The sequence below is a fragment of the Sinocyclocheilus grahami genome, unplaced genomic scaffold, assembly GCF_001515645.1.
Source record: "Sinocyclocheilus grahami isolate Dianchi unplaced genomic scaffold, SAMN03320097.WGS_v1.1 scaffold1293.1, whole genome shotgun sequence".
In the NCBI taxonomy this organism is placed as follows: Eukaryota; Metazoa; Chordata; class Actinopteri; order Cypriniformes; family Cyprinidae; genus Sinocyclocheilus; species Sinocyclocheilus grahami.
Window position 1 is genome coordinate 143595 of NW_015506472.1, and position 13653 is coordinate 157247.

The 13653-nt window shown below is 34.4% G+C and overlaps 1 protein-coding gene across 1 annotated transcript in view; it reads left to right on the top strand.

Annotated features, from left to right (window-relative positions):
• Nucleotides 1-2840: 2840 nt before the first annotated feature.
• The window catches only part of LOC107568913 (A-kinase anchor protein 13-like), an 84148-nt gene continuing 73335 nt past the window's right edge, over nucleotides 2841-13653 (top strand). Inside the window, exons 1-2 of the mRNA XM_016254909.1 lie at nucleotides 2841-2910; nucleotides 12119-12162. Of these exons, the coding sequence (XP_016110395.1) occupies nucleotides 12130-12162 (33 nt within the window). The 5' untranslated portion in view covers nucleotides 2841-2910; nucleotides 12119-12129. The remainder of the gene's footprint in view (nucleotides 2911-12118; nucleotides 12163-13653) is intronic.

Genomic DNA, 13653 nt, shown 5'->3' on the forward strand with positions numbered 1-13653 from the left:
TAAACAGCCCGACAGTTTTCAACAGCAGCAAATCAGCATATTAGGATGATTTCTGAAGGATTTCTGAAGCCTGGAGTAATGATGCTGAAAATTAATTCAGCCTTCATTAAAATAAATGAAATTTTCAAAATATATTAAAAAAAAAAAAGAGTTATTTTAAACCGTAATAATATTTTACAATATTACTATTTTTATGTTTTTGAGCAAAGATGCCTTGGTTAGCATAAGAGACGTCCTTCAATTTGACCAACCCCAAACGTTTGAACGGTAGTGTATTTGGAATAAATTCATTAATAAAAATAATGTACACACCTTTAAACATGATGTCAGAAACATCAAAGCATTATTTTCAAAAGAGAGGAAAATCACAAAATATTGATATTGAGCAGAAATAAATGACAACAACAACAACAAATTCCAATAAGACATGTTTTACTTTAACATTTCTTTTTGCATTACACACAAAACAGACTCAAAAATAAGTCATATTAAAATAAGTTCAATATCCTCCTTACACTATCGTTAATTATATCAGTACTAGTGAGTGAATGTGGAAAAAAATGGCACTTTTTCCTAAAAATGATATTCTACAGCTTACATTAAATTTGTTTAGCTGAAACCTTTGAATCATTTATTACCATAAAGGTCTTTTAAAATCTTCAACAGTAGCAGTACTTAAATGCATAATAAAATGGAAAACACAACAACAACATCACTAACAACCATAAAACTTCCCAACTCTACATGAATCAACTTTGACAAAGCTGGCCGAGTCTGACAGCCCACCCTGCCACCGCTACTTTCCTCCTCCAGCAAGTCCTTCAATGGACAAAACAGCTTTTGTGACGGGACAAAGCCGGCAATGTACTTCATTGTGTCAAGCTTGTTTCCCATCTCTCTTGATTGGTGGCAGACTGGGAGCGACGGACTGCAGACGGGATATTGAAATTCACTTCACGTTTCCCTCTACTCTGGCTATTGCAAATGCGCTGAAGGGTAAGTGTAACACAGAGAGAAGAGTTTCCTTATTGATCTAACACCAGAACTCTGCTGGGGGGAGAGAGGGGTCACCGGGGCTTTCTGAACACACTGGAGACAGTTCATTAAGGATCATGGAGCTCATTATTCAGAGACCCCTGAACTTCCATTCACAATGCACACAAGCAATGCCTCACTATAGAAATTGAATAATAGTATGTTTTGGAAATGTTATTTGTTTTTAAAGGGTTAATAGTGTCAGACGGAAGCACTTTTAGACCGTTTCACACTTAACTTTTCATCTAGACTCTCATTGTTTTAGTGGAAGATATCTTGGATATGTTTTTATAAACCTTTTAAGGATCCTGGATATAATGATCCCTTTTGGGGACACTGTTGATAGCTGTATATTTGAATGTGTGAAAATTAATTTATACAATATTAATATTAATATTAAATGTAATATTATTAACTAAGTAAAAAAATGTTTTCAAAAATAAATATAACATACAGTATTTAGCTTTTACATTGTCATTTTACTAAACTTGTTCAAATATTATTTGGAAAAGATTTGTTTTTAATTAAAAGTTACATTTAAAGAAAAAAAAAACCTATTAAAAGTTCAAAAAGTACATGGGATTAATTCATATTTTTCACAGAAAAAAAAAGTCAGGAGTTTTTTAAAATAAGAAAAGTAGAAAAACATAGAAGAATATTTAAAAAAAAGAACAAATAATAAGAAAATGAATGAATGTATTGATTTCTGAGCAGAAAGGAGAATGAAATAATTACATTTAGTGAATGGAAACAAAAACATAATTACGATAAATGTATTTTAATAATATCTTAAGGGCACACTTTAACTTTGGCAGCCTTAAAATGAATGAATGAATTAATATTTTTCACGGACTCCCTACAAGCCCCTTATGGGTTCCCAAGTTTGAACACCACTATGCTGGGCCACTTTATTCACATTATCAGAATTAATATATATATAATCATTTTGAATATAATTATTTTCTACTGCTAGTGTTATCTGTATGCACCAAGGGTCTGAGAGTAACGCAATTTCAATTTTCTCTGTGTGTGTGTGCTGTACAAGTGGAAGAATTGACAATAAAGCAGACTTGACTTGACTTGATGAGTTTTTGATATGCAGTCTATTTATCTATCGCTAGGGGGCAGCACAACAAACTATAAAACACCTGCTGATTACAAATCCTATTGAAAACATTCAGCTGTTAACATCCTCAAACAAAAAAGTATACTGTGAGTGCATAAGGCAAAATAATCAATAATATGATCCTAATTTAGACACCAAACTCCTGAAACGTCTTTATAGTAGAGACGCACATCAAACTGATGTTTCCTTTTATTCACGAACGAATTCAGATGGGCGTGGCTTAGACGGCAAGGAGCTTGTCTGCGATTAGGCAAGGTACGATTGGTATAAATAATTATTTTTTTTACCTTTGATTTATTTACTGGGTATTTTCAGTTTCACTGCATAGCAGCGTTTCTCAGTCTCACAACTCAGGTGTAAATTATTATCATCGCACCGATGTCTCCTGATAATTTTCTCATCGCTGATCGAGATGGACCAATCACAGTCGATTGCGATTACAGAATAAAGTGTTTTGTGTGATCATTTTATAGAGATTACTGGAGCGGATTTCTATTTGACTGTCAGGTGCTATTCCTTATAAGTAATACATATAAATGATTATGCTTTTCAGTGCGTCTCGATGTCCGCTTGGAAGAAGCAAACAAACTGATAGCAAAGTGTTTTTGGTGATCAGCCTTTGCCTCCCACTGGTTAAAGATCACGGTTAATGTTTCCTCAGAGAGTATCATGAAACATGGTTTCCGGTTTATTAGCATCCTGATGCGTCCTAAAGGCAAAACACGGCGGTAGACGTGTTTAGTTAAGAGGTAAGTGGTTTATTTCATGCATACTTGGAGAAATATAAAGTCGTGTGGATGCTTGACAGCTTTAGTTAAAGTTGAACTTTCTGGATTCACCCGACATGTATTATTATGGACGTGCTTTTAACAGGGCAAACAACAAAACATGTTTTATATTTCCACATGTGTAGGCTACTGGCTTATCAGTTTTGGAAATGAAATTTGACTCAAGTCAAGTCAGCAGGTGCACAAAGCCTAGTATTTAATCACAGCGAGTTTTCATACAAAAAAATATATATATTCAGAAAATTGCAGATTTTTGAATGCTTTTTTTCTTTGCGTTTTATTCTTACTTCTGTCTTTAGGACCTAAAATTGTGAGATTTTTAAATCCACAATAAAAGCCTAAAGTTATCACACACAAAGTGTTTAATGCTGTTTAAAAGCACAGTAATATCGAAGCTGTAAATGTCAAGTTATTTAGTTTATTTATTAAATGGCTATAGCCACTGTATGCATAATTTAAGTTTAATCGGGGTTTTCTTTTGTGTTTCATTCTTATTTTCATCTTTTATCTGAAAAATAATGCGGTTTAACCCAGCTATATCTGAAACTTAGGCTTACCTCTAGATGGAAGTTTATTTAGTTATTTAATTAATTGGCTCATGAGAAAATTAATTGCTTTAATTGGACGTCAAACCACTAGTGCAAAAACTTTTCCTTGAAGTTTCTCAATCTCTGGTGGACTGGCCAATCGATTTTTATTATTGATTATGTTTGTTGTTTTTAGTGTTTCTTGCCAGGGTTTCCTCCTTCAGTTATTAAAATGTGATGTCAGTAAGGCAATACAGGTAAATGTTGACCCATAAATAGTGTTACCGTTCCCTGAGGGAGTAAAACAGCAGGACCTAACAGCAGGTTTTGAGAGCGTCAGGTAGGAGAACATTAACCAGACAGGCATCAGGCGGCACAGCGAGCAGCAGTGGCCTCTGTTACTCAAGTGCTCTTGGAAACAGACACCTAAGCCACGGCCTCCTCGTCCTCCCCCACCCATGACATCACACGGCTCTTATCTGCTGCCAAACACAAAGCCGCATTTAGCTCACAGTAATCAGCGCTGTGACCTAACCTGCCATGCACTGGAGATGCATGAAGATTCAGGTGTGCTTTTTGGTTCGTTTGATTCACGTAATCTGCTGAAGTAATGGATCTTTGAGCTCTGCTGGACTCAGCTTGGAGTTCTCAAGATCTGAGGTAAGATGTCATCCGAGGAGTTTGTTCAAATGTGAGGAGAAATGCAAATGAAATGTATGTATTAAAAACCTGTGGCGTGAGTTCTGAGCCAATTAAAGAGCAAATTTAGCAGTTTGATTGGCAGCAGACAGTGAATTTAGAATTTCTTTTAAAGGTGCCTTTCAGTAGTTTAAATGTGTTTCGAGTTTAAAGTTACATCATACAGTCATATGTCACATGCAGTGTAAAGCTGTACCTACAGGAGGGAGCCTGAGTGAACCTCAAGCTGGAACTGGTGCATTATACATTACCGTTCAAATGTTTGGGGTCGGTAAGATTTTTCAATGTTTTTTAAAGAGATTATTAAAAATAAAGTATCTTTATTGGCTGCTATGGTTCCGTGAATAATCTTTAATATATTTGTGGAAACTTTCCTTTGCACAAAGGGTTCTTTATAGTGGAAAAGGGGTATTTAGATTATTAAAATGTTATTTAACATTGTTCTTTTAGGAACTGTTTGCTGAAAGGTTCTTTTGGGTGCTGAAAATACTGTTCTTCGTGTCTGTGATCATGAGTTTGTCTGTTAGGTTAAAAACAAATAAAAATTTGCTCAAAGATTGAGGGCAGCCTCTTAAAGGTATACAAGCTTTCTTATAAGGCTGGCTAATAGCATTGTTTCTGACTCGAATCATGTGCTGAATAATGAATTTGTACTTTTATCATCTAATCAAACTTTGTCTGACAAAGTTTATACATTGTTTTTTTTTATGGCATCTCTGCAAAAACTCCCTTTTGGAACCTTTATTTTTAAAGTCGAAGGCTGCATTTATTTAATCAAAATACAGAAAAAATAGATAGATATTATTATAATTTAAAATAGCTGTTTTCTATATGAATATATTTTTAAATGTAATTTATTCCTGTGACGCAAAGCTGAATTTTCAGCATCGTTACTCCAATCTTAAGTGTGCAAACCGATTTTATTGCATTTCGTACATATTTTACAAAGTGGCTAATTTGTACAACCTGACTTCATACAATTTTTGCTAAATTGTAGGTATATTACGATTTGCACAATTCGTATGAATTTGTACGATTGACCTACACCTAAACGCGCCCCTAAACCTACCCTTCACTGGGGTCTAGACAAATGGTATGAAATCGTACGAGTGCGGTCATACGAAATTCATATGAATCAGCCACTTCGTAAAATATGTACGGATTGGTTGTGAGATACTCAGTGGTGTATAAAGTACCTGAAAGCCATACTCAAGTAAAAGTACAGATATCTTACCAGAAAATGGCTTTGGTAGAAGATGAAGTCACAGTTTAGAATATTACTTGAGTAAAAGTCTTAAAGTATGTGATATTTATTGTACTTAAGTACAAAAAGTACTTAAACATTCTTAAGTATTGAAAGTAAAAATACAAGTAAATGCAAAATGGAAAAGAAGCAAATAAATAAATATATATATATATACACATACATATATATAAAAATTCACACACCGCTTGAGTAGCAAGATTGTGTTTAGTTTGAACTCTTTCTTCCATTTTTGCATTTTTTGGGTTAGAATAAGAAGCACTTCATCCGGTACTTAGTGTCATTCATTCCAACATAAGAAAACATTTCTGGAATCTGCATCTGAAATAGCATTTAGATGCATTTACACAGTTTAATGTATCTCAGAGGGGACATGGATGCATTTAACCTGCAGTTACAGATGCATAAATAGGCCTAATGTTTTGTTTTTAACATAAAACGGTGAATACTGATATTTGAAATGATTAAAAACATGAAAAAAATAGTCGAAATGTGAAATTAAAACTGCCAGTAGGTGACAGCAAGTGACTGTTAATGAGTGAGTCATTGAGATTCAACCGATTCATTCAAACGACTGATTCTTTTAGAAACAAATCATTCGACTGTGTTAATGAGTGAATCACTGAGTCATTTACTCAACCGATTCGTTCAAAAAGTTGATTCATTCAATAAGTAAACACCGTCATCTAACCAGACCACTGATTTGTCAAACCTGATTTCCTGCAGTCCGTGTTCTTCTGACTTCTGACTATTTTGTAGTAAGTAACGAATATGCTTTGGGGAAATGTATCGGAGTAAAAGTATACATTTTAATTAGGAAATGTAGTGGAGTAAAAGTAAAAGTTGGCAGAAATATAAAAACTCAAGTAAAGTGCAGATACTCCCAAAAAATACTTAAGTACACTCTTAAAAATAAAGGTGCTTCAAAAGGTTCTTCAAGCGATGCCATAGAAGAACCATTTTTGGTTCCACAAAGAACCATTCAGTCAAAGGTTCTTTAAAGAACAATCTCTTTCTTACCTTTTTATAATCTGAAGAACCTTCTTTCGCCACAAAGAACCTTTTGTGAAACAGAAAGGTTCTTCAGATGTTAAAGGTTCTTTATGGAACCCTTTAGACAAAAAGGTTCTTCTATGGCATCATGAAGCAGCTTTATTTTTACTGTAACAAAGTATTATTACTTTGTTACATTACACCACTGGAGATACTGTAGCGTTGCAGTGTCACATGATCCTTTGTAAATCATTTTAATATACTAATAATTCTAATAAACTCTAATAATTTTTTAGGATCCTTTGATAAATAGAAAGTTGAAAGAACATAATTTTTTGCTATATAAATATAAATGTCTTCACTGTCACAATTTAATGTGTCCTTGCTGAATAAATATACATTTCTATAAAAAAAAATCTTGCTGACCCAAAGCATTTGAATAGTAGTGTTTGAGGAATAAAAGTGCTGCTTGTCTTGGCAGGTAGAGATCTTGATTAAACGGATGGTTTTCAATGGGTATGTTGATAAATGTGCTGCGGTTTTCCAGCTGTAACATTTATCTCATGGTCTTGGATAGAACAGTGGCCCTCATGCTTTGAAGTGTCAATAATTGTTGCTAAGGAAATTCAAACAAACCAAGTGGTTAAACATCGAGCTCCGCCTCCACACCTTTCAGCTGTGACCCTCCCCCCAAAAACACACACACACACACACACACACACAGACAGAGTCACTCAAGCATTACTAATGTGGCTCTCTGGAGAACTACATACAAACAGTTACGAATTCTCCACAGCTTTTGAACTGCAGTAGATCAGGAACCACTTCAAAACGTGCATTGATCAGAAGGTGTGGTCTTAGGTCAGAGTAATAAAACAAGCTTTATGTCTCAAATGACATTTAATAACACCCAGTTTCCACACCCAGAAGGACAATTTATAAGATTTCATTCTTAATGACTCAGGTTTATTGTTGACGTTATATTGCAATTATGATATTCATGAAATCTTGATACTCATGTCAATGGACTACAATTTCTGTTTGTTATTTCTTCTTGGCACTTTCAGTATACAGTGGGTATGGAAAGTATTCAGACCCGCTTAAATTTTTCACTCTTTGTTATATTGCAGCCATTTGCTAAAATCATTTAAGTTAATTTTTTTTCCTCAATAATGTACACACAGCACCCCATATTGACAGAAAAACACAGAATTGTTGACATTTTTACAGATTTATTAAAAAAGAAAAACTGAAATATCACATGGTCCTAAGTATTCAGACCCTTTGCTGTGACACTCATATATTTAACTCAGTCAGTTTAGCTATATGTATTTAAACCAAACGTGTTTATACAGGCTGATCTTGCCAAGTCTTTTCTCGCATGTAAAAACAAAGTGGGTTTAGTATTGTCATGATCAGGTGTCAGTGAGGGACACCAGTATCAGATGTCACTATTGAGTGTTGCTGTTCCATGTGCTTGAAAACCGTCACACCACAACAAAAACAGAGGTATTTAGTTGATGCTGTGCCGTTTTCAATATAGTACGATCAAGTTTTTCTCACACAATTGGCAAGCGACCACATTGAACTTGATCATATGGTGTATGTTTCCGTGCTTCCTTAGCAATTCTGAATAATGCCTGAAACCCACAAAAATACTGCCCTACCCGTATTCTAAACCTGTTTATTTGGCTATTCATACTAGGAGTGGGTGGTATGGCCAACTTAGAAGAATTTGTTTCTTCATTTAAACAGATTTGGTGAAATTTAGCCAATGGATCCTCTACAGTGAATGGGTGCCGTCAAAATGAGAATGCAAACAGCTGATAAAATCACCACAATAATCCACAAGACATCCTGTGGAGCCAAAAGCTGCATGCTTGTAAGAAACAATTACATCATTAAGATGTTTTTAACTTTAAACCATTGCATCCATCCACAAGTCTATCTATAAAATTGCTTTCTCCAGTGAAAAAGTAGTCTTTTCAGAATCAGGAGAGAGAAATGCACATCTACAAGCAAATCAACAGTCCAAAACGGTTTGAAACAAATACTGCTGTGCATGAGAGGACAACGAGGGGTGGACTTTTTCCACTTGAAGAAATGTTATGGATGCTTAAAACACCTTTATAAAGGATTTGTTTCTTACAAACACACGGCTTTTCACTTCACAAGATGTCAGTAGATGGACTGGAGTCGTGTGAATGTGATGTTTTTATCAGCAGTTTGGACTCTCATTCTGACGGCACCCATTCACTGCAGAGGATCCATTGGTGAGCAAGTGATGCAATGCTAAATTTCTCAAAATTTGCTCTGATGAAAAACAAATTCATTTACATCTTGGATAGCCTTAGAGTGAGTATATTTTCAGCAAATTTGCATTTTATGGATGAACTATTCCTTTAATAACACAGCACCCTCAACAATAAATAGTTTAATCACCCACTTACCTAAATTTTAATTACATTTTAAACTTTATTTTAAGTTTTGCCTTTGTTTTTCGACTAAATGAAAACTTTAAATTTGGTTTTGTAAAAAAAATATTTAAATGCATCATTATTAATACAACATACTTCCTTGTTTGAGTAGGTCCCCCCCCCTTCTCTCTCCTTTATTAAACCTGCAATGTGTATAACATGCTATAGTAGCACATAGTGTTATAGCAGAATCTCTTTATTGCTCTGTTTCATTATATGAATTTTGCATTGTTTTTCCTGTTGTCAGATCAAACTCGAGGCTCATTTTTGGGGTGCCGCCCACTCACTGAGAACAACTGTCATATTATATCATATACCATAAACCACTAGGGTTTATAATCATTCATATTCAACTATCTTACTATCTATCAACTCATATACATGTATATTGTGGTCTTTTGTATGAAATTACTCGTAGTGTGTGCATAATTACTCTGCTTTGTTTAAAAAAGACAGGCGTATTTGATATGGAAATACATTTTAATATAGAGTTTGTTATATCACTTGGAGGCAAAAAAGATGAAAAACCAAAACAATAGCAGCTGCTAGCAACATTTTAGACTTCCGCTTATTAAATCTTCACACCTGAGGCACTAAAGCAGCGCTGATTATTTCTACTCTACCAAGGCTAGCACATGTTATTGCCTGTTTAAAACATTGACTGTGCTGTATTTTGCCGCACAAAAGTCCATAGGAAATTGCAGATCACTGAGCTTTACCTAAACCCAAAGCCCTCATAATCCTCTTAGGCCTCCATTCAGAGACTTGACATAATAATTATCTCCTAATTCAGATAAGCTGCCCTGATTATTAGGTCAGATCGAATTATTATAATTTGTCATTTTGCAGATGCATGTAATTCGAAAAGGCCTTAAAGACATTAATTGCAGGGTCCTCATGGATCATCATGCTTTGCTTGAGGGTCAAACATTCTGGTAGGTTTTTCAGTAATTCTCTATTGCTCAAACTTGAGATTGAACTCCTATCCTTTTGCAATACATTTTGAAATAATGTGATTACAATTGTAATTATTTTCTATTTTCATTTATTTTAAAATGTAATTTATTCCTGTGATGCAAAGCTGAATTTATCACCATTACTCCAGTCTTCAGTGTCACATGATCCTTTAGAAATCATTCTAATATGCTGATTTGCTACTAAAGAAACATTTCTCCTTATTATCAATGTTGAAAATAATTAATAATGAATTAATAACAGCTTTGCCTCAGTGTATATAATGCCCATCCTGTAGGATAAAACTCAAGTTTGTCTCCAGGTCTGCTTATTTCCTTCCGTCCTTATGAAGTCAGTATTGTTCATTATGAATATGCAGGTGTCAGAGAAAGAGGTTTCCTTAACCATTTCAGCTGGGAGGAAATCTATATTTGATATTTGCTCTTGTCACATCAGCAGTGTTTCATTGCCTGTGTGTGATGATACAACTTCCCCTTTTAAATTGTTGCTGCATGTCATTGCTCTTTGTGCAATAGAACATTATGAAAGGAATTAAGCCACCCCTCAAGGTGGGAAGCCATGTTTCTCCTTTGATGTAGATGAACTCATGCATCGCCAAGTATTTATAGTATAAGATTATGTATATATCATCTTACAGCAGGTGAATTTAATTGAAATCTTAGACAACTTAAAGGCAGTTTCACTGGTCATTACTGCATTCAGGTTCAGCCAGGTGTTTCGCTCTCATTCTCTATGGATAAGAATGGCGTATTTGATCATGCACAGCACACACATACACATTAGATATAAGATAATATATATTTTAAGATGAAGTATCCACCCCTCCCATTTTTGTTCCACAGTTTTTTTTTTTCGTTTTTTTTTTGCGCATGTTTTACATTTTTCTGAATTTACAATGTATTCTAGTATGTAAGTTATGGATAAATCTTAAATTGTGTGTGAAAAATACCTAGATTTTGCATGCTAATGTGTGCATATTCATTTGCATTCAAGTTAATTTCTACAGTGCTTTTAACAATGCATATTGTTTCAAAGCAGCTATAGAAAATGCTTGTTTCAATGTTCCAGTTAATATGATTATTATATTTGAGTAAATATGAATGGTTAATGAGACCCATTGTCTTGTTTTTAAGTAAAATGTCTACTTATCTATTTGGACTTAAAGCAAGAGGCATTTAGTTTAGAAGCAAAACTAATGTGTTCTTAAATGAAATTTCTTATGCATTGGCAAATTTTTTTTTCTTGTTTTTAGGATAAACCTTACAAAAATGTGTTAGAAAAAAAAAAATAAAAATAATTAAATGCGCAAATTTGGTAAAGGTGTATTTTCTGAAAACAACTGATCTTACACAATTACGCCTCTCAAGTAAAGTGCTGATATGTTTTCTCTTCGAAAACAAGAGAAGTATGTTGAAAACAAAGTAATTTGCATTGCAAAATCAGATATTAAAGATAAAATATGAAGATTGTGTGAAGAGGGAAGGTCGATCAAACTAAGTGCAGGAGAATAGGATTAGGATGGGTATTATTAGCTGTCTAATCCTTTCACCTTTCACCTTCAATATCGCAGCACTGTTTTAACCAATGAAAGAATGAATGGCCGATGGGTTGCATGTAAGACTGTTTGTTAATTAAAGAATTTGAAGCTGCTTAAAAATGTCCAAAAACTAAAAGATATTCTGCATGGAGAAAATTAAGCCTACTTTTAGGACCAAGATTTCTTTTCATTTATTGTAACATTATTTTCATGTAAATTAAGCACACTTCCATACCAGCTTATGATTAACGTAATGTTTTTGTAATTCAACATTTTCCTAATATAATGTCCTGTCTCTTTCTTTTGGTTTTTGGAGTGAAATATGACCATCATTTTGTCATGTTTCGTGAGATTCACCCATGAACTTATTCTTCCCTTAAACATTTAAATGCATCACTTTTCTGCTAATTACAGGCCTGTGAGTTAGCAGTGGATTTTAGCGTGTCTTGCACTCACTGAGACTGAAGGTGTGAGTCACACGCATGAATATCTTTTAGGTCTGAAGTGCCGTTTATCAAACAGCAGTTATATTGTCAGTAGAGGTGCTAATTTGAATTGGTTCCACAGTTGCTGAGGCTATTTTCATGCTCAAACTTATCAAGTTATAAACCTTTTATAACTGGGCTGAAAGCAGCATCAGAATTCTGGTTGATCTGATTTGCATTGACATACTGTTTTTTTTTTTTTATCTTTTCAGTGTCCAGAGTCATGAAACTTAGTCCTTGTCAAGCCCCATTATATGTAAGTACCCTCTCGCATTTCTCTTTATTTGCTCAGTCAAATCTTTTATAGATGGAGACGCATTTTTTTTTTCACACATAGTGTTTAAATTAGGATCTGTAATATTTTCTAATGTTTTAAAAGAAGTCTCTTCTCAGCAAGGCTGCTTTTAATTGTACAGTAAAAAATGTACAAATGGTCTGATGGCCAAAAATTATTATTTTACTAACTTATTAATTTTAAGTTAAAAGTGCTTTGTTTGTATAGTGTCTGCTAGAATGTTAAAAATGTTCAGTGTTAAATATTTTTAAATCGTTGTTTTGTAATAGATTTTTTTTCTTTGAAAAGCAAAAGACAAAACAGTAAAAAGCACATTTTGGCTTTTTAATTTATGCAATGGTGAACCACATGGACCACAAGGATGTCCTATGGTACGATTGACAGATAAAATGTAAGAAATCAAGACGCTCAAATAAATAGAACAAACAGATCAATTAACAGATGTCTCGCTTAAAGTTGTCTCTGCACATAAAGCTGAAATACAAGAAAGTATTCTAACACGTACATTTTCTGCAATAATATAAGCAGAACCCAGTTAAAAACAATTTGGCTTCGTCGCCAGTCTGCTCAAAGTCTGCAGTCCTATCAATCGATCTTGAAACATCAATAAAATTCTCATTCAGGATAACGGTGAGCCCTGATTGAATGCTTCCTAGGGAATACGGCTAATCTAGATCCCGAAGGGGAATATGACTGTCAGCGCCTTACAAGAACAGAAAGTGAGTCGAGCAGCCGGAAGGATGTATGACCGGTATTGGGTAACTATCACAAGAAGCCCATCTGACGTACGGCGTACAGTCAACAAAGAGAAGGGATTTTCCCTCCACTGCTGTGAAATCCGACAAGGGTTCAAAGACACTTATCTTTGTGTTAATGTCTGTAATTAACTGCAGAAATGATATTGGATTATCCAAAGGACTGAGATGAATGGATACAATGGTGATAGTCCTAGAGGACGGTTTTGAGCACAGATGTATGTGTGACACCCCTTATTGTGTCTTTATTCCCACAGACGTCTTTCCTCTCCTGAAATAATTTCAGGAGTCAGTATGCAGCTCAGATTTCTTCAATTTGATCTGATTGTCAATCGTACCGTATACAGTCTCCATCGAAACTCAAACATCCTTTCTGTTGCTGTAACGCAAAGGACTTTGCCATTAACCAAAGGTTTTTAATGGTTCTTTCTAGCACTTTAAGTTCAGCAAAGAACATTCTACTTCTCAATTCTATTTTTTCGGTTTCTTGAGTTGATTATGTCATGGTTCATTGGAGATTTATGTTCTTAGAAGTTTAAAAAACTCTTAAGATCGGCACATTCGTTTCTGCATTCTTTAACCATGACAAAATGTTAAAGTGGTGCTTTTTACAGTATTTCTTCAAGGTCACCATTAAATCCCAATGGCACTTAATGATGTTTTTGAAAGAAGTCTCTTATGCTCACCAGGGCTGTAT